Here is a 20,595-nt window from a genome sequence, read left to right as displayed (position 1 = left end):
CAACTCGTCGAGTTATCTCTCGATCGATTGATCGGTCTGTAAATCGATCCATGTATCGATGACATTTTCCCTCTTTCTCCTTCCTCGTTTTTAGTCATCCCGCCGGGTAGGTCTCGAGTTTTCTTTGGTCCGTCTTTCTTTCTTTTCTTTCATTTCTCCTTCTCTGGCTTTCTCTCGTGGTGATGGTCTTCAGTAAGGGTATTGAAGAGGAAAGAAGGAAGTAAGAACGGAGAGAGCAATCGACGATTCTCGTGCCAGATGGTCGATGTGAGATGAATCGATTGTGGCTTCTTCGTCCTGCCCCGTCGAAATTCTTCTTCTCCTCATCCGGCATCTCGCTTCTCTCTTAGAAAGCACACAACGTTTCTTTCCTTGTCCTTTCTCCCGTTCTTTCTTATCACCCTCCCGTTCTTTCTTTTCTTTTTCTGTCTTTCTCGTCTTTCGAGTGAACTTCCCCCCTCGACTTTTCACGCTCCACAGTCATCCCAGTCAACGAGCTTCGTTTCGCTTTTCTCTTGTTCTCTCTTTCTCTCGTCCATTCGGAAATCCGTTCTCAATTTTCTTGAGCTCTTTCTTCTTTCCTCGTGTTTTCCGTAGATGTCTGAGAAGCCCGTATCTCTTCTCTCTCGCCTAGCTTAGGTAGTTCATCTCTCCTCCAAAGTTGAAAGAAAGAAAAAGAAAGGAAGGAAGAAGGAGGAGGAGAAAAAGGAGAGAAAAAGAAAGAAAGCGGAGACATTCAGCTGGCATATCAAAGCATTCTTTAGTCTTTATGGAGGCGGTCAGGAGACTCGGTGAAGATCTGGTCGAATGCATGCAAGAATCTAAAGAAAGATGGGCTTGAACTCTTTTCACTTTTGAAAAAAGAAAGAAGAAGAAGACATCTACGCTCACGAGGAGAGCTGTTCTTCATAGAGTTCAAGCAAGGGAGCAGAAAGAGAAGAAGAAGGACAGAAGAGGAATGGTGTGGTTAGGCTTATGATCCTTCCGAAGAGAAGATGGAGACTTTTGTCGTTCGAGAAGAAGTCGAAGGAAATAGAGAAGGAAAGATGAGTGACAGGAAGGAAAGTATGATGAATATTACTGGTCATTCGTATGTCAATAGTGTGTCGGGAGGTGGTGTACATACACCTGAAGACGAAGGAGAAGGTACAAAGAAGGAAGGAAACATAATGAGTAATGTATCTGTTAAGAGTACAGAGGATTCTTCATCTGTTCAAGAAGAGATTGACGAAGATGAAGAAGAGAAGAAGAGAAGAGACAAGAGAATAGCAGAAAGACTCTGTACTGTCTGTAAAGAGAAAGAAGGAATCTATCGGTGTTCAAGGTGCCTCCAAAGAACATGCTCCCTCGTCTGCTATAAGGCACATGAGAAACAGAAGCAAGAAGACCAGAGAAATCTTCTTCTTTCTCATTCATCTTTTCACCAGACGGAGAAGAAACAGGGGGATGCTAGGGCTCTCTCTCACGAAGGAAAAGGAGAAGAAGAAAGAGAGAGAAGTGGAGCACAGAAAGATAGACGACCTCCTCAGGAAGAAGATGCAGAGAGAATGAAAGATATCTCTCTCTCCAAATCTTCCTCTTCTTCGGTTTCTTTCTCTTCCTCTACTCCAACTTCTTCTTTCTCTTCTCCATGTCCTCTTATACGACGCCGTGTTGAAGCAGTGAAAAGTCTGAGAGACTTTAACGACCAACTTTTTGTCAAAGATTATCGACTGCTTGAGGAGGCATCGAGAGCTGTCGAGGCTGCTGCACGGCAATGGAAAATCGATGCTGAGGAATGCGCACAGAAAAGTAAAAGACGGTCGGTCCTTTCTTCCCCTCATTTCTCTCTCTCTTGCTTTCTCTGTCTCTTTCTCTATTAGCAACACGCCAATCCTGTCTACCTCTCTCTTCTCTTGTCTCTTTTCTCAAGTTTGAAGATCTACCTTCCCCTAGATTTCTGTTTCCTTCTACTATCTTCATAGGGGGGATGCCTGTGCAAACTATGTAATATCTGTGTACGGTTGTCAAGTGTATGTACACTCCACACGCGAGATCTCTTTCCTGTTCACTCCACTTTTCTGTATCTTTACCAAGATGACATCTCTCCTGTCCAGGAAGCCTTCTTTACTAAAGACGTAGAATACTTTTCTTCTTCTTTTCGCAGTCTATCTACTGCTTGCTCGGGGTATCATGGATAGAAAACGTTCAAGAGGTGTATATATGACCGTGTATGTCTATGGCTGTATCTGTATGTGTACCCGTGTATTCATAAGTATGCACGTGTGTGTGTACATGTAGGCAGGTAGGTGTACGTACGTATGAATATGTATGTGTATGTAGGTATGTTTATGGATATGTAGGTGTGCCTGTATATGTATGTGTATGTAGCTGTGTATATGCATATGTATGTATGTACATGTCCCTCTGTATGAGTGTGTGTGCTGGATTTCTCCGTCTTACTTGTGTTCTCCTCACTTTGCAGGGCCAGTGTGGATGTTCGTAAATCTCTGTCTGCCGGGTGTATTCACCAGTTACGTATAGATCCAGCTGTATGGACAGACAAGACTCTTGCTCGCTCACATCGACCTACTCCTTGCTCTACTCGCGTCAACAGATACCGTAATCGCCTTTCTTGGATAGAGAGGTCACAAATAGATAGGTACATAGATCAAAGACAGGTAGACAGATTAAAGAGAGAGTGAAGACAGATAGATGACGCTCTGCACGTCAAGGTCCATACAGGCGTCCGCGTACATGGTCAAAGACAACAAGCAAGGATATATGTATATATGTCTATCTGTAGAGAGAGATAGATAGATTAGTCGACTAAAGACAGATACATATTTATATCTGTCGTGAGTCTATCTATCTATCTATCTATTTATCTATCTTTACTCTCTTTTTCTATCTGTCTCTTTCTCTCTTTATGTATGTCTTTGCCTGTTGTCTTTGAGTATATATCCAGATGTCTACATTGACCTTGACGTGTAGGGAGTTAGAGAGGTCTGCGGAGCTTTCAAGAAAGAGAAGAGAGTAGAGGAAGGACAGGTTCCTTTCCTTCTTCTCTCCATTTCACTCACTTAGAGACCGCAGTCTTTGGACGAATACCAAGGGAACGCCGCACGCACTTCTACTGTATATACACCTCAGTTCGTAGAGACAGGAGCTTGGTTATCTGTTCTTCCTTGTGTTTGTTGTTTCTTTCTCTTCTTCACTGCGTTCTTCTCGCTTTGATCCACGAAGACGAGCCATCAATCACAGTCAGCCTCTTCTCGCATTTGAACTGTAGACGAAGAAAGAGAGAAAAGACGGGCCTAAGGGAAGTAAGAGTGCATCTTCGTTAGTTTCTCTTCTATCCATTCATCCCTTCGGTCTTTGGCAACTCTTTGTGACTGTATACAGGCGAGGAGGAGGCGTGTTGCATCCGCAGCATTTGAGAGCTCTTTGTGCTTCACGAGGAATTTCCTTTCTCTTCTGTCCTCCGAACTTCTCTCGTCGTCTTTCAAATACAACTCGGATCGTTCAAGTGCGAGATACTCCTTCACAAGCTTCTTCTTCTTCCTGCTCTCCTACTAATACTCCTCTTCCTTCTTCTTCTTGTTCTTCTCTTTCGACAACCTCTCCTTCATCTTCCTCTTCTTCTCCTCCTTCTTTGTGTAAGAGCTCAACGTGTAGTGAGGAAGTGTCTATCATTATTCCCTCTATAGGTGCTGAAGCAGCTTGTTGTTGTTCTTCTTCTTCTTCTATTGCCGCTGATGCTAGTTTGAATGAAGAGCAGAGGGAAGGCGTAGAGATCCTCTCTATTGTTGCCTCTCCTTCAGGGCTGATACGCGGGGAGAAAGCGGAAGAGAAAGAAAGAGAAGGAGGAGGAGCAGAAGTGACGATGCGAAGTGCAGAAGACGTTCAGACAGTGAAGAAAGAGAAAGAACAACTACAAGAAGAGCTAAAGACAGAAGAAAAAGAAGACGGTGGAATAGAAGTAAGAGGAGAGACATTGTCGGGCAAGCACTTTGGAGAGAAACCTGCTGAGGAGTCAGGCGGGAGTGTCACTAGGGCAGCTGTCATTCCAGTAGACAGGGACAAGGAGGGTGTATTGATAGCAGGGGAAGAGGAAGAAAAGAGAGAAGATGAGAAGAAGCGCGGGGATGAAAGAGATGAAGTAGTAGAAGAGATAGAAGACGAAAAGAAAGGAGAAGACGACGAAAGGGAGAATGTGACAGGGATAGGAGATGAGAGAGAGGAGAAGGAAGATGGGAAGCAAATAATGAAAGAGAAAGAAAAGAATGTTAAGCAGCACAAGGGAAAGAAGGCAGGCGGCGTAGGTACTTCAGCTCATATTGAATGGCGAGTTGTCCTGCACTTCACAGGAATCAAAGAAAAGAAGGTTTTTGCGAGTGTCGATGAAGAAACGGATCTCGGCTCTTTGCTTCGACAAGCTCTCTTATCTAGTAGTAGTAGTAGTACTCCTAATAGTGGTAAGGCGGATGAACATCGAAGAGGAAAGAAAAGAAGAATAAGAAATCCGTCAGACCATGTGTCGGAGGCTGGAATTCTGGGAGAAGGAGGAGGAGGAGAAGCCCCAGGGACCGAGAAGGGCCCTCTCGTTTGTCATGAAGAACAGCAAAAGAAGGAGACTGAAAAGAGAGAGGAGAAGGAGAAGATGAAGAAGAGGAGGAAGGAAGAGGAAGAAGGCGACGTTGAAGATGACGAAGAAGGAAGAAAAGAATGTAGAGGAGAGAGAGACTTGTGTAAGGTGGATGACGAGATCGACATAGAACTCGAAGAGTTCAGAAGAAAACTCAATAGAAATGCTGAGAGCTCAACAGCCGTAGAAATGGATGAAAGGGAAGAGACATGTGAGAAAGAAAAGACTCTTGAAGAAAATGTAAATGACCAGAGTTGTGAGGAAAAGAAAACGAAAGAAGAATCTTCTTCTCTCTCGGGAGCCACCGGAGAAACCTCTCTTTTTTCTCCTTCTTCGGTCCAGCGTGAAGGGGGTCAAGACGACTCATTCTCTATTTATTCTAACAGGTTTAATGATCTTTCGCTTTTTCTTTCATGGATCGAAATTTCCCGTTCTTCTTGCTACTCTTGTTCTTCCCCTCCTCCTGCTTCTGTCCCTCCACCCCCTCCGATTGTCCCTTCTCCGACAGCTAGCCATAGTGACAATAACAGTAGTAGTAGTAGCTGTCCTCCTGGGGCTCATGACAACTATATCAACCTCGTCGATTCTTCATCTTCTCCTTCGCTTTGCCCTTCTCAAGCAATCTCTTCTTCTCATCCTCCTTCAGGTGATGGGTCTGCTACAGGGGGAGCGCACATTCCTGTGCCATCCTCTCAATTCGATCATCTTCCCTCTCCCGCGTCAGAGCAGGAGAAGGAAAAAGAAAACAAGGGTCAAGAAGAAGATCCTGCAAAAGGAAGAAAAAGAACGACTCCGGTCCGGAAATGTCAGCTTACATGGACACTCCGTCATGCTCTCCGTGGATCGACGGTCCTTGAGGTAAGAATGACTGAAGGTGCTTTCTTGTCCAGTTCTACTATCTCTTTCATTCTTGCCGTCTCGTCTCCACAGACAACGACTTCACCTTTCATTATATGCCTACACTGTAATAGTCTCCCCTACGGACGGTCAGATTCATATGTGCTTCTTTATTCTTCTTCAGGGGCATTCATATCTGATGTGGATGAGTAGATAGTAGATGAAGATTTGCTCGTAGTTACGTACTGCTGATGTATACATAGAGAGAGATCAAAGTGGAGATTTTGTCTGGTGAGGAAAGACCACTGAGCTGAGAGTTTTTGTTTCATCATGGAACGTCAAGTAGAAGAAGCAGGAAGAGAAGAAAGAGAAGGAGAGAGGACAGCTAGCAGATTTCGCGTCAGTCATAGTGGTATCGTTCGCATCGGAGTGTGCATGTGCATGTATGCATTCACTTGTTGATCTAGTCTGAAAGAGAGACAAGGCTGAGGACGAGAGGAGGAGGACGGGAAGGAAAAGCAGCTGATATGATTTTGTGGCCATTTGACTGAGAAATTCGAGCCTAAACAAATCAAGGAAGACAGCAGTGGACTCTCTATTATCATTCTTTCCCCGTGTCTCTCATCTTAGAGCTTCGACTGAATCACTTTTCTCTGCTTCTTTCTCTCTTTTTCTTCTTTTTGTCGAGGTGGTTGAAAGTTTTAGATCGACCGATATCACAGTAGCTCTTTGTTTTTCTAAGTTGTCCCTCCCGAGTGAAGTGTTTGATCCTGAGAAGACTTGTGTGTGATGGAGATGTGTGAGGGATGGAAGGATTCTTGTTCGCTTCAGAAGAGCTACACTTCGATCAGTCACCCAAGCAATCAGTCAGTCAGCAACTTCACTTTCGATATACATTTCTTCACTTTACGATTGAGTGGTCTTGATGAAGCTCGTTGCTTAACAACTAACTCAGAGAGCTTTTTCTTTCAGCTAAGGAAACCAAGGACGACTCGGGATTATTCAATCTCCTTTTTATCTTCTTTATCATCCCGATGATGATGAGAGGCTTTGGCTCACTCACTCATGAGTTTTCTTTCCTCCTTGGCAAGGCTGCGTCTTTGTCATCGAAAACAACACGTGGTGGTGCTGGGTTCTCTCACATTTGTTTCGTGGTTTACTCATCCCTGCATCTGTCTTAGCGCTTTCTTGTGTGTCTTCTTGTTTCCCCGTAGTTTCCGGAATTCTTCGTTGCCCTTCCCGAAGAGCTGGATCAGTTCCAGTGGTAAGCCTCCAGCATGCATACACACATGTATACATATTCATGCCTACATACATGCTGGCATAGAGTGCAGCAAATGTTTCATATATATGTCTGTTCGTATCCTGGAGGGAGACAGACAGCTGTATGCGAAGAGCTAGCACGCGGAGGGACTGAAGACTCTCGTATGGATTAAATGTTGTTGTATGAAACGGACGTAGTAGCGGTAGGGGGAAATACAGGTATTACTTGTTTGACGTGTCTCTCAGACATTTCTTCAGTGACTCTTCGCCTACATATGTATACCGGCGAACGGGAGTATGTACACCTGAGACCTGGAGTGTATGTACACCTGACACCTGGAGTGTATGTACACCTGACCCCAGGAGTGTATACCAGCTCTGACGGCTGCTGGCGGGGCTGAGAACTGGAGAATTTTATTCTAGCACGCACACTAATTATAAGCAACGGTCAGTGCAAAGGCCCTCAGAGCATCAGTAATGTCGATACCTCATAATCTCTGTTGCGGTCGTACACGTGCTTTTCCTTTCAGCATCGAAGCGCCATTTGAGAGGGTTCCTTCTTTCCGTACGTTTCATGGTAGTAGGCCGTCCATCCCATGGGGAACCAATGGATCTACGCCGCAAGGTGAGGCGTACGGCACAGGAAGGGCGTTTTATTCTCATTCTCGAAATGATACCTCTGCGCTTCTTCCGTGGAATTCTTCTCGTGAACATCCAGCAACAACAGGAGTTGGAGTTCATCACAATGGAGAACAGAGCTCTCCTGTCCATCTTGTAAATGGAGATCCTGTACCTCCACCACCTTCTCCACATGTCGGAGGGGGGGGCTGCGGGGCTGGACAAGTTTCTTCTTCATGTATGCCATCCTTTTCCAAACCTCCACACAGTAGTGATCCTCATCACTTCTCTTCAAGTTCTCATTCTTCTCGAGGTGGAGGAGGAGGAGACTTCAATTTCCGAGGGAGAGGAAGACGAGGAAGAGGTAGAGGTGCTGGTGGTCCGTATTATCCGTCTTTCATTCCTTCTAGCCTGCAGCACACAACGACACCAGGGAGGGACGGCCCGTCAGGTGCTGCTCCTGTGCTACCGCCCTCTCAGAGCTCTCAAGCAAAAGGAGGAGGAGAAGAGGGATCGCGGGACTGGACCCCTCACAGGGGAGGTCGTAGAGGTGGCGGAGGTTTTTTTTCTTCTTCTCATCCTCATCATTCACAGCATGTTAATAGTGACGTTTTACAAGGAAGAACTCCACCATCTGTCTGTGAAGGAGCAGCACTAGGAGGAAGTACAGAAAACATCCAAGAGCGAGAAGGAAAGTCTCCTGTTCATCACATGCCACCTGAAAGAGGAAGAGAAGGAGGAGTTGAAGGATGGAAAAGAGGAAGAGGGAGAGGAAGAGGAGATGTTTATAGAGGAAAAAGAGGGGGAGGAGGAAGAGGACGAGGGGGACATGGGGGTAGTAGTGGTGGGGGTAGAGGCATGGGTGGTTACTACTATCATGGAGGACAGCGTGGAGGTAGCTGAGGTCAAGATAGGAGAGAGTGTCTATACATACACTCGGGACTGTCACTACAGCGTAGACGGCAGTCGCTATCATAGTAGATGTGGCTTGAAGGAGACGAACGAAAAGCAAGCGATGCCGTCTTCCCTGTGTTTGATTTGGTTGTCGCTCCTGTCATTCTGCGATGTGGCCATCACTCACTCATTCACCGATACCTCCGTGCACGGATATACTTGGTATCTATCTATCTACCTATCTATCTATCTAGCTATCTATCTATCTATGTGTCTATCTGTAGAAAGAGAAAAAAGGATAGGACAGTAGGAAGGGGGCGTGTCTTTCTGTTTGTGTGTCAGTTTGTCTCTCTGCATTCAAGCCTTCAAATCTCTCCCTCGAGACAACACTTCAATGAGCCAGTTTGTCTTTTCTTCTTCTTCTCCTGGTCATGATGGAAATATGAAGGCGTGTGAGAGGGAAGGAGAGTGGATCATGTGTCTTTGTTTCTTCCTGGACCTCTCTTTCTTCATGCATCTATGTCGCTTTGGGAACGCCCTGAGCGTTTCTCTCGTTTTTACCTGTCAAAATGAAACAAGACAGTTAAGTTGAGCTCGGTAATACTTTCCATATCGATTCGTCAAACATATGGTCGACTGAAAGGTTCTTGCCACTCACCTCACACAACTACCGAGATGCATGCATAGCTAGCTATCTGTAGACCTTCTTCCTGTTCTTTAGAAAGGGTCATTTCTTTCCTGACTGTCGTTCGTTGTTGCCATACTGCAAAGAGTAGAAGACAGCTCGGAACTTCCTCTCTCTTTTTAGTTACTCGCTCTCTATAAAAAACGCTGGGCCTCGGAAGCTAGAAGAGGAATTTCTCTTCACAACCTTCGTGATGATCCTGAGAGGAGGACGTAGAAGAATGACCTTTCGTTGGAGGTAGTAACGGACTAAAGGGAGACCTTTTTCCCAATACATACACCCAGCTAGCCAGCCAGCTGCTTTGTTATGTATAGCTAGCAGAAAGCCACAGTAGACAGTGGGGCGACACAGAAATAACGTAGAGGTGTCGGACACGGAGAAAACAGCCATGCGGAAAGATAGGAGTCTGTATGAATGCTTCTATCAAAGGACCAGATGAGGAAAGGCAGAGACTCTAGGACCAGGTTCCTTCTTTCGACGGCTGTAGGACTGAAGACACATCTGCAGATGTGGGCAAGCTGCATGTTTGTTGCACAACGTCTCGTTTTCCATCCTTCTTGAAGGGGTGCAAATCTCTCTCTCTCGAGGAAGTGAAGACGTGTCAAATAGCAATGAGAGACCCTCCTTCAGGTGGATGTGTCCAGTGCATCACTTACACTATGAGAAGAAGTACTTACTCTTCAGAGAGATTCGTAGCCAAGACAGGATGTATTAGTCTTTCATACGTCGCTCTAGATACATACAGGAATGTAGCCGTTCTAGTATACATTCTGTGCTCGACCCAGCTGGCTGATAGTTACTTGAACTTCCCGGCTTGTAAAGAGATTGTCGGTTGAGCTGCGGGACACCTTGTTTCTTCCCTGGTAGACCAGGTTTGATATCGCACCCATATACGTATATCTATATATCTCTCTCTATATATACGTACATGATGTGCGTACGCATGTACGACGAGCCGAAAGATTGACGTCATGGTAAGTAGGTAGATTCGAACTGCTAGGGTGGAGATCCGTCGTGAAATTCGTGTCTCTTTCTCTCTTCTCTGCCTCAACTGAAGTGTGGAGATGACGACAGACTTTCTTGACTCTATCCTTTGCCATTCCTTTTTTCTCCTCCTATCCTATATATATGGGATCTACACTCGCTTCATCATCCTATGACCGTGGAAAGCTTACGTGTATGTATGTATGTATATATATATATATATATATGGAGCTCCAAGCTTCCACAGAGATCCATGAAGGAGATACATAGGATTGAGGAAGAGCAGGTAGGCATCAACTGTTGCTCGCTCTTTTTTTCACAGGAACAAAGACCTCTTGTTTTCCTTATCTCCTTCAATACGTAAGTGACTTTAGAAGACAGCTCTTCAAAAGCGAGAACACCGTTTCTTGCAAAGAAAGAAAGAAAGATAGAAAGATTCTGAGTCAAGAGATACTTTCTACTTGAAAAAGGAGGAACGAGTCGCCAAGCCGATAACAAAATAGAAACCTACTGCATGCATGCATACTGATTGAGATATATGAGAAGATACATCCCTCTCTATATCCTCCTGCCTTCCACTTTAGCTCACACTGTTTCTCTCTTCATCCATCCCCAGAATTTCTTCTCTTTCTTTTAGGACTCTATAGAAACCAGAAAGGATTCGACAGACTTTGAATCCTACAGCATACCGTGAAAGACAGGAGAGAGCTGCAGCGCGGAAAAAAAAGAAGAGAAATGTCACCTTCACGACTATTACTACTACTACTACTTGCACATATATATATATATATATACAAACATCTATCTGAAGGCATATACACGGGGTGATAGTTACATATACACGTACCGGAATCTAACCGTCTCAAGTCGGACTAATGATAGATATCTTTATATAGATGGATAGATAGAGATACAAATATCTCAACACATACATATAGATACGTAGATCTATATCCATGCATTTGAAGGTCTGATTCTTCGCGCTACGAAGAACGGTCGAGATCATGGTAAAGATAGGCTCAAAAAGAAAAAGGCGATGGAGTCCAATGAGAAGCCCCTCCGCCTCGTGCTCTGAGCCCTCTAGATCCCCCCCGGTTTCTTCGCCTCTGTGAAGAAGGTGTATGTGAAGAAGAACAAGGGGAATAGATGAAGCTTTCCCTCTGATCAAGGACTTCACTTGAACTATGAACTGCATGCTGAGGGGTTTCTGTTTCTCTCGAGATCGGTGTAGGGTTGTCAAGAACTCGAGAAGCTGTGATAGGGGTTCCCTTCTCCCTGCTCTCTTGTGTTTCTCGGGAAGAAGAGACAGGAGCAGGAGAAGGAGAAGAAAGATGATGATAAGGTCTATTCTCTCTTCCTAGATGGGTGTCTCCCCCCCCCGTCGGTGTCAGCTGACTACGATGCTGGTGAGCATGGTAGCTATTCCTAAAATGACGAGGGCGACGATTGGAGTTAGTATCGCTGTTCTTCTTCATCCCCTGTCCTGATCCTGTGTACGTATTCATAGGTGTCCTAGGTGCTAGGTTCGTTTTATCGAGGGGTCCATGAGGAAGACGAAGAAGAAGCTTATCTTCCTTATGAAAACGCGGAGACGAGACAGGGGAGGAGACACCATTCACATCAGGAGGAGGACGGTTTGCTTTCTGTCTTGAATTCCGACCTGTTCTATTAGAAGGAGTTGAAGAACCCATCCCAGGCGGAGGGGGAGGAGGATAAGAAGAAGAAGACTGAGAGTTCTTCTGGGGCGGTGCATGGAGTGAAGCTGTATGTGACGCTGTCCCCCCATGATGACGAAAGCGAGAAGAAGATCTTCGCTGAGAACGAGGAGAGTTGTTAAGAGAAGAGAGGTGAAAGAATCTATCCGATGGCGCTGATTTAGAGAAAGGTACGTGATGCTGATCAGCGTTTTCTCTCTCTCCTCCTCCTGCTCCTTCTCTCTCCCTTTCTTCGGCTCTTGTCTTCTGAGAAAGAGATCCAACAGAGACGGCTACACCCCCATGCTTCACAGCCGCATTCCGAGCCTCCTCGTCATCACCCCGAGCTTCCTCACCTCCAAGGCCTTCTCCTTCGAGACTCTCCTTCTTAAGGTTTCCAAAAGATTGTTCTTTTCTTCTTTGCGAAAACGCAGAAGTGTCCGTAGAAGCCTCGTTGATACAGGGTGGCGCTGTGCTACCATGATAACGACTATGGCCACTATCTGTCTTATGTAAGGAATGCTGGTAGCCGGAGGGTGAGTTCCGAGGAGTAGTCGCATACCATCTATGAGAGGAGGATGAAGATGACGATGAGGAGGAAGAAGAAGATGAATTAACACGGTATGTAAGATGACCGGGTTTCTTCTCCAAGCCGTCTTCTTCTTCTCTATGATACTGACCTCTTTGGCTATGCATGCTATGATACCGACTCCTCCCGCCCCGGCTGCCTCCTCTGGTAATCCTTGTCATCCTCTCGTGTTGGAGAGAAGTGTGAGAAGAAAAGACTTTCCTTTCGCCTTCCTCTTCTCTTGTAACGAAAGCCGGAGATGATGCTGTCGTCGGGGGTAGAACACGAGGTGAAGAAGGCGGCGGAGGGGGAGGAGAAGGAAGGAGCGAACGAGAAGAAGAAGAAGAAGGGGGGGGAGGTGGCGGTGGGAGAGGTAGAGGAAGAGGTAGAGAAGGAGAAGGGAAGGAAACTCTTCCTGAGGTCGTGATAGAATGAGGAGAAAGAGGAGAAGAAGAAGAATGATCAGGGAGAGGAATAGGTGACAACGAAGAAGAAGAAGATACAGATGGTTGTTGTGGAGATATCGATGCTAGTGGAGCTGTGGAAGGAGCCATCGATGTTGGTCTCTTCCCCAAATGAGAAGACGGGGGAGGAGGAGGAGGAGAAGTTTTTGCTGTCTCTGTGACTATCGTTGACGAAGACGGCAAACAATCTCTTGCGGACGTTGTATTGGTTTCGGGTCCAAGTGCTGGTAGGACATCTTTTCTAGGAATAGCAGGCGTTCTATCCTTTCTTTCATTCGAACGACCATGATGAGAAGAATGGAGATCTACATTCCTCTCTTTCCCTTCGGATTGGTGTGTCGCTGTTGTATTCTTCTCGGCCCCCGTGAAACAACTTTCTCCTCTTTCTCCACATTCCTCACCCTCTTCTTCGTCCTTCGTCTTCTTCCTCTTACCCTCATTCTCTTCACCGTCTTTCTCTCCTTCTCCAGTCGTGAGGGAAACCCCAGCCCCAGCAGCTGTGATTCCTGTTGGTCTTCTCCGCGTTACTTCGCCACCACCATGAGTCGCATTCCTACCCTCCGTCTCTAACACTTCACTCTTGCTCTTCCATTGCTTCTTCTTAGGAAGTTCTTCTCTGCTTCCTCCTTTCTGCATTTCCTTCTCGACAAGAAAAGAAGAAGATCCCTCTCCTTTCTTGTTTTCTTTCTCTCCTTCCTTCTTCTTCTTCTCATCGACTTGAGTCCTAATAACACCCACAGCTGCCTCGGTGTCCTCTCCTCTTTCCACTCCTTCTGTCTTTGAAGAGCATGCGTTAGCTCGAGGAACTGGGGGAGAAGAAGAGGGGGAGGAGAGACTCCCCTGATCGGGCATGAGATGCTGACTGACGTCTTCAAGAAGAACATGAGAAGAAGTTGAAGGTGCGGTCGAATGAGATCCACTACTATGACGCGTGGTGGATGTACTGCATGTCTCAGGGTGAGGAGGGTTGTGTTGGTTATTGCTGGACTTCTTCTTCTTCTCATCTGCCCCGTTATGAAGAGCTACTGAATCGATCTCTTCTTCTTTAGAGAGTGTATGTAGATCCCCTTCGTTCTTCGTCTTCACCGGGGTTGGGGTCATAGCCTTGCTTGGATTAGGAGAGGGAGAATTGGAAAGAGGTCCTCGAGAAGCAGAAGAAGAGAGAGGTGTCTTTCTTAGGTTTGAGATGGCTGGGGAAATTATCGTTGTATCTGTCTTGCGAAGAGAAGGAATTAACGTCGTTGCTTTAGCTGCCGCAGCTGCATAGGAAAGAGGCGGTGCATGCGCTTGACGGCTCTTTGCAGAATTGTCAAGATTCTCTCTGTTTCCTTCCGTGGTGTTTGTCTTGGTTCCATCCCAGGGGACATCTCCTCTCTTTTCTAGAGACAGGTTGGACTGAGCTGAAGGACCCCTCAGTCCATTTTCGTTATACGGCTTCTTCTCGTTTTTCTCCAAGAACTCCTCATGGCTGGAGGAGATCCTAGTCTCTTTTTGTGAAGAAGGAGGGAGAGTAGACGGAGGAGGCCTTTTGTCGTCGACAGAAGCATTCCTTGCATCAGATATCTCATTTTCATTGTGGTGTCTCTTCTCTTCAGGTGGTCGACTCAAAATATCAAGAGGCTCCATGGAGACGGGTGTCTCAAGAGGTCGAGGATCGACAGAAGAAGAATCTCTTTGCTTAGGATCGATTCCCCTCGTCTCTGCGCTCACTGTGCAAGATCCAGCAGGCATTGTATGACCGGGAAAAGAGCTTTCTGAAGACGCCTCTGTCATTCTTCTCTCGTCATTCTCGAGTGGTATCTCAGTCTTGTTGGTCTGCTCCTTCTTCTTGTTTAGCATCTTAAGCAGATTGCCAATGAAAGGATTAGAAGAACTCTCAGTAGCGCTCGTGTCTATACTACTACGATCACCACTACTACTACTGCTACTATTACTCTTATTGCTATGACTACTATAGTTGGCAGTGTTATTAGCGCTACTACTATTTGTATCACGATGACTACTACGAGTATGACAGAGCTTCCTATCATTCCTACAAGTACTACCACTCCTATCACGAAGATTAGGGCTTTCTTTCCCCTGTAAGGGAATTCCACCTGTATCTGTCGGGTGTGGAGCGTCGTCTATATTTTCGCAAACACGCCTTTCATCTTCTTCTCGCAAGATAGTTACGAGTTCACGAGAACCTCGACCTTTTCTATTCTGATCTTTGACAGAACTCGAGGGTTTCCTATCCACGGATGCTCTCCGTAGGTTAGAACCTAGCGCTCCTTCTGCTACAGGAGAGGATAGTCCCTTCTCTGCAGATTTCTCCTCTTGGGACGATTTCATGTTCCCTGTTGTATCTTTTATCACAGAAGTCTTTGTTGGGAATTCCTGTCGACTTCTTGTCCTTTCTTCTTCTTCATGACCATCCTTAGCGGGATCGCGATAAGAGCTCGCTATCATCCTATCCTCAGAACGGAGAGAAGAAGAAGAAGATGAGAAAGAAAGAGATTCTCTTTCTCCCTTGTTGAGGGGGATGGTGTGGCTGTCATCTCTATTATAGAGAGGGGGTCGATTGTATGAGGAAGGGGATACGGAAGATAGCGATTTCTTTCCAGATTTCTTCTTTCGTCCATTACCATTGCCACGCTTCTTCTTGACAAGAATCGCATGAGACTCATCATCACGAGTCGGTAGGAGAGAAAGAGAAGATAAGGAAGGTAACGGTGCAGATGCTGCTTGCCCCCCCGTTGGCTCATAGGCATCAGGGGGTGCATCTGGGGTTGTTATCTGCTGCTTCTTCTTGTTCTTCGTTTTCTCCTTTGTATCATTATCCTCATCTTGGAGGGAAGAAAGATCTTGTGCCGCTTTATCATGCGAAAAAGTATGGCCCCTCTGACCTCCCTTACTACTATTCTTAGACCGAGAAAGCTTTTTTCTTCTTCCTCCTCCTCCTCTTCTTCCACTCCCTTGTTCTTCTTCTTCCTCATCCTCTTTCGGCGTCTGTTGTTGTCGCGACCGTCGCCCTACCCCTTTCTCCCTATGTGAGGCGCTATGGACTTGGTCTTCATCCGTCGTAGTTGTGTTGTGATTCTTCTCTCCCTTATCATCCCCACCTTCTTCTTCTTGGCTTTCTTCTTCTTCATCTTCTTCCTCTTCTTTGGTCTCATGCTGACAAAGAAGGTCTTCTCCTGGTATGGTCGCACTCGAAGACTTACACCATGGACACTCCATATATCGAACTAAACATGCGCATGCACTCGCATAGAGAGGTTCTTTCGGCAGATCAGAGAGATACCGAGGATGCTGTCGCCACTTCGATGCTCGGCCACGGCGGTGACGACGACGGCTACTATTCAAGCGAGCTCTTGGGTGTCCAAGCAAAGAAGAATCTTCGCCTAGACCTGAAGTGAGGGAGGTCTCTTCATGATAACGATAAGGATCATAATAGTCACCTTCTACTCGACTCTTCGGATGTTCTCCTCCTACCTGTTCTCCTTCTTTATCTCTTCGCTCTTCTCTTGTTATGTCTTTCAGTACTTCTTCTCTTGACGTAAGGTGAGTATGGGATAGGTGGGTCAAGTCGTTTACGGCAGACGACAGCTCCATTTCATTATCTCTCGCTACTTGGGGAGCTAGAAACAAGGAGGAGGAGGAGGAAGAAGAAGGAAAGAGCGAAGGAGAAGAAGATGAAGAAAGAGAAGGATATTGCGGCAAAGGAAGACTGGCATTGTAAGGCTCAGGATGATACAAGATAGATGAGGAGGTCGATGACAGAGGGACGGAAGATGAAAAAGAAGAAAGGGAGAATGGATGATAATCTGCTGATGGATAGATACCATGGTCCAGACGAGATCCATTTCGATCTCTTAAGAATGAGAAGACCTGCTCGCTTGTCGATGGATGGAATGTCTTCATGCTAGTCGAGGAGGAAGGATCACCGTTACCACCACCGCCACTCTGAAGATAAGGTGTATATACACCTGACGAATCCGGTTGGTCATGAGAGAAAACATGGAGATTCTTTTCTCCATCTCTCTGAAACTCGTCCCTCTCTTCTCCTTCTTCTCCTTCAAGAGACTTGGCTGCATCTCTTTTTCTTTCTTTCTCCTCTTCATCTTTTCCTTCCTTCCCTCTTCCTGGTATCCCTTTTCCTCCTCTGAAGAAGTTCAGGTCTTGCTCTTCCACATCTTTCTTATCCATGTAAAGCCGTTCTTCATTCTTCTGAAACTCACGAGTATTTTTGTCTTCTTCGTCTCTTTCAGATTTTTCCCCATCTTCCTTATCATCTCCACCTGTCTTCTTTTCGTTCTTCATCCGCTCTAACTGTTCTAATAGCTGGAGGCGGTATCCGCTGCTTCTGCCTAGGTCAGACAGCCGTGCGTCCTCCTTCTCCTCCCTTGTGCGACCATCTTCTCTCTCTCGGTTCTTTCCACTCTCTTCTTCAAACAAAGTATCGCTATAGCTCCTACTCCCACTCCTCTCCCTTCTTTCATACGTTCCATCTTCATCTTCTCCACCATTCCTTGTTCTCTCAGCAAAGGTGAATGGATCGCCTGGGGGGCCTCCACCTTCTATGTCTCTTCTCAATGATCTTTCCTCTCCCTCCTCTCCCCGACTTTGTATACTTTCTTCACGACAGCCTCCTGAGACGCACGTCTCTCTTCTCTCTCCAAAAGAAGATGAGAACGCTGCTTCTGGCAACATAGAGGAGTAGAAAGAAGACGAGGCAGTCGGTTCAACGTGGAGAGAAGTCGCGACTTCATTAGGAAGAAGAGATGAAAACGTAGAAGAAGAAGGAGGTATCCACAGACCATTAGGTAAGAGCTGTCCTTCTCCCGATGAAGATGAAAAGACGTCCGCTGGAAGGGAACTTTGTAACGAAGAAGAAGAAGAGGCATAGGGGAAATTCTCGCTTCCACCCAGTATAGAACTATCTGCAGAGGGATGAAGTCCTTGATTCCTCCAAGAAGATGATGAGAACGAAGAGGGACCAAGAGAGGATAGATAAAAGGAGTACTCCTTCACATCTTCTTGATCGGGTCTTCCCTGCTGGAGGGACGGAATGAGGTATCCTTCCTGGGATGAGTAGGCGAGATTCTCTAGAAAAGTCGAGGAAGATGATGAAGAGACTTCATTGTTACCTGGAGAAAACAACGGACTCTGAAAGGAAGGACACATGGCCCCAGTTCTATTATTCTGACCTAGAACCTGATAAGGAGATAAAGAAGAAGAAGAGGGATAGATCTCATATTCTGGAGGCTGTTTATCACATGAAGAAGAACAGCCTTCATACAGGGAGTGAGACGGATGCGGTGGATGCAAGGGAGAAGAAGGTGGTATGAAAAGACCTTGGCCGTAACTCCCTCTTTCATGAGAAAAGCTCGAAGAAGAACCCACGTCATGTTTCATTGTAAAAGGCTGACAGCCACAGGAGGAATCTCCCGATGAAGAGAAAGAGACGGAGGGGGGAAGAGAGAGATGTCGCTCTCTCTCTTTTCTTTCTCTTTCTTCATCTACTGCATCATGACTCGAGGGGGATCTATTGAAGGGAAGAGGCTTCACTGTTTGTCCGAGATATGCAGCGAGTTGGTAGGTAGGAACGGGATGAAGAGGAGGGGGAGTTTGAAATACACTCGGGACGGCTGATACCGAGAAGGAAGAAGAAGAAGAGAAAGAAGAAGAGGAGACAGAGAAAGAAGAAGGACAAGAAGAAGGAAGGAGAGAAGAAGAATCTGATCTCTTGGTCATTTGAAGGAGAGCCGAAGGATGAGAGGGAGGAGCATAAAGAGAAACTGGAGTCTTGTGAAGAGGAAGAGAGGTAGAAAAGGGACAAGAAGACGACGAGGATGACGATGATGGAACTTGTGGCGAAGAAGAAGAAGAAAGAGAAGAATGAGAGAAAGCTCCATCGAGACTGTCATGACTAAGAGATGGTGATGCGATATAAGGGGGAGATAAAAAAGAACGTGCAGAAGGGAAAGTCTGTCTACGGTTGAATGGATTGCCTATAGTCAGACTAGGAGGAGGCAGCGAGCAACAAGAAGAAGACAAAGGATGTGAAGACGTAGAAGAAAAAGAAGAAGAGGAAAAAGAAGAAGATGCGAAAGAAGGGGGGGGAGGCGGAGGAGGCATGGAAGAGAAAGACGATGAAAAGAAGGTAGAGTTAGCAGGACAGATCGAGGATCCATTATTATAGTATGCTTGAGACACAAGGGGAACTGAATGAGATTGCAGGAGATCTACAGGACTTCTATACTCCGGCACATTTCTCCTACTACGCGACGAGGAGAAAGAAGAAGAAGAAGGGTATCTTCGATTCGTATCCGGCGATTTCCGTTCTTCATTCCTTCTCTCATATGAAGGAAGGGATGGCGCATCTCCGTCATCATACCTACTCAAAGACATTTCGTCCCTTATTATTCGTTCCTGGGTCTCTAGCTTCTTCTCTTCTTCATCTCCTCCTACTCCTTCTCCTTCCTCGGTCGATGATGGTGCTGTCGTCATTATCATTTTACTAGGAGATCGACTCCCCCCAATCCTTTCATCTATACTCCGTCCATGGAGTTCATGTTCTCCCCCAGAAGAAAACGGGTCTTGTTCTTCTCTCTCCTTTTCTCTAAGAGAAGAAGTAAGCGTAGAGGAAGAGAACCTCTTCTCTCCTTCCAGCGAGGAGGAGGAAGAAGAAGAGGGAGCCTGTCCAAGATGGTTATAGCTTCTATGGTTGTCCTTCTTCTTATAGCTTTGGGGAGGACTAGGATGGTCTGTGTGAGGTTCCTCTTTCTTCACGGGACGGAAAAAGGTCATGACAGATCCTCTTTCTCCCCTGTGACGTTCTTGATGGTTACTATAGCTCTGTGGATAGTGAACATGATAATGATGAGAATAGTGAGAGGGCTCTTCCCAACGAGGCATAGAGAAGCCTTGGTGTCTATTCATGAGGCCCCTACCTCGACCTCCTCCTCCTCCGCCTCCTCCCCTAGGTGCAGGCTTACTATAGTGATGAGACGGTTGATGAGGCTGGTCATGATGATAGCTATCGTATTGATACCTCGCATCGGGGAGAGTCCCAGAGGGATTGAGTTGCTGGCGAGGGGGAAGAGATGAAGTTGGGTCTCCATGTGATATACTACCTAATGGTGGAGAATCTCTTGATTGAAAAAAAGAAGAAGGGAGAAAACGACTGCTATGACTGAAGAGATGATGAGGAGCAGACGGAGGATGATGAGCCAACTGTCGAGTTGAGTCGACCACCTGATGGCGGTGCTGTGAATGGGGGAGTTGTAGAGGGTCATAAGAGGGATTTGAGTGATGTGTCGAGAGGGTGAAATGAGACAAAGGACTTCGAGAAGAGGGGTAATGAGAAGTAGGGTGACTCTTTGGAGTCGTTGGAGGGTTTGTATGGTTCATGGAAGTGTAGAGGAGATGACTTTGCTGGGGGTAAGATCTTCTTGATTGAGAGGTGGCATAGGACTTGTCATAAAAAGCAGGCGCCGGTTCTCCTCTACGTGTCTGGCTACGACGAGAAGAGGACGAGGAAGTGTGAGAGGACACCCGTGAAGAGTAGTGACGAGAGAAAGAAGGAGAAGATGCAGAGGGGTTGTGATGACGATGATGAGGGTGATGAGCGGCAGCAGTAGCTGTAGTAGTTGTACTGGGGTGATGGTGACTGTAGAGATCTCTTTGCTGATAGAAAGAGGTAGGGGAGCTATAAGAAAAAGACGAAGATGTATGTGTAGAAAAAGAAGAAGAAGGGGCAGGAGGCGGAGGTGGGGGAGGTGCTGCTGACGGTAAGGAACCGGGTAAGAGGCCAGGGGTCGTATTTGGATGGTCGCATGCAATCAAAGAGGAAGACGAGAAGAAGGAAGAAGAACTCTGAAATTCTCCTTCCTTTGAGAGAGGGAGAGCGTGAGGAGCAGGAAGAGAAGGAAGGAACGATAGAGCATCTGTAGGCATTCTCCGTAACCATAAATAGA

The 20,595-nt window shown here is 46.3% G+C and overlaps 2 protein-coding genes across 2 annotated transcripts; one reads left to right on the top strand and one right to left on the bottom strand.

Moving 5' to 3' along the window:
- The first annotated feature begins 56 nt into the window (after positions 1-56).
- On the top strand, positions 57-8,804 carry CSUI_000544 (hit zinc finger protein). The gene is made up of 4 exons (XM_068060778.1): positions 57-1,801; positions 3,385-5,485; positions 6,679-6,728; positions 7,258-8,804. The coding sequence occupies exons 1-4, from the start codon at positions 996-998 to the stop codon at positions 8,246-8,248; spliced, it is 3,948 nt and encodes a 1,315-aa protein (XP_067927246.1). The 5' UTR covers positions 57-995; the 3' UTR covers positions 8,249-8,804.
- Positions 8,805-10,927: 2,123 nt separating this feature from the next.
- CSUI_000543 (uncharacterized protein) lies at positions 10,928-20,595 on the bottom strand (the record flags this gene model as incomplete). Its single annotated transcript, XM_068060777.1, has 1 exon — positions 10,928-20,595. Exon 1 carries the CDS (start codon positions 20,573-20,575, stop codon positions 10,928-10,930), a length of 9,648 nt encoding a protein of 3,215 aa, XP_067927245.1. The 5' UTR covers positions 20,576-20,595.

The sequence above is a fragment of the Cystoisospora suis genome (assembly GCF_002600585.1).
Source record: "Cystoisospora suis strain Wien I chromosome Unknown contig_204, whole genome shotgun sequence".
NCBI lineage: Eukaryota > Apicomplexa > Conoidasida > Eucoccidiorida > Sarcocystidae > Cystoisospora > Cystoisospora suis.
This window is presented reverse-complemented; position numbering and strand designations above follow the sequence as displayed.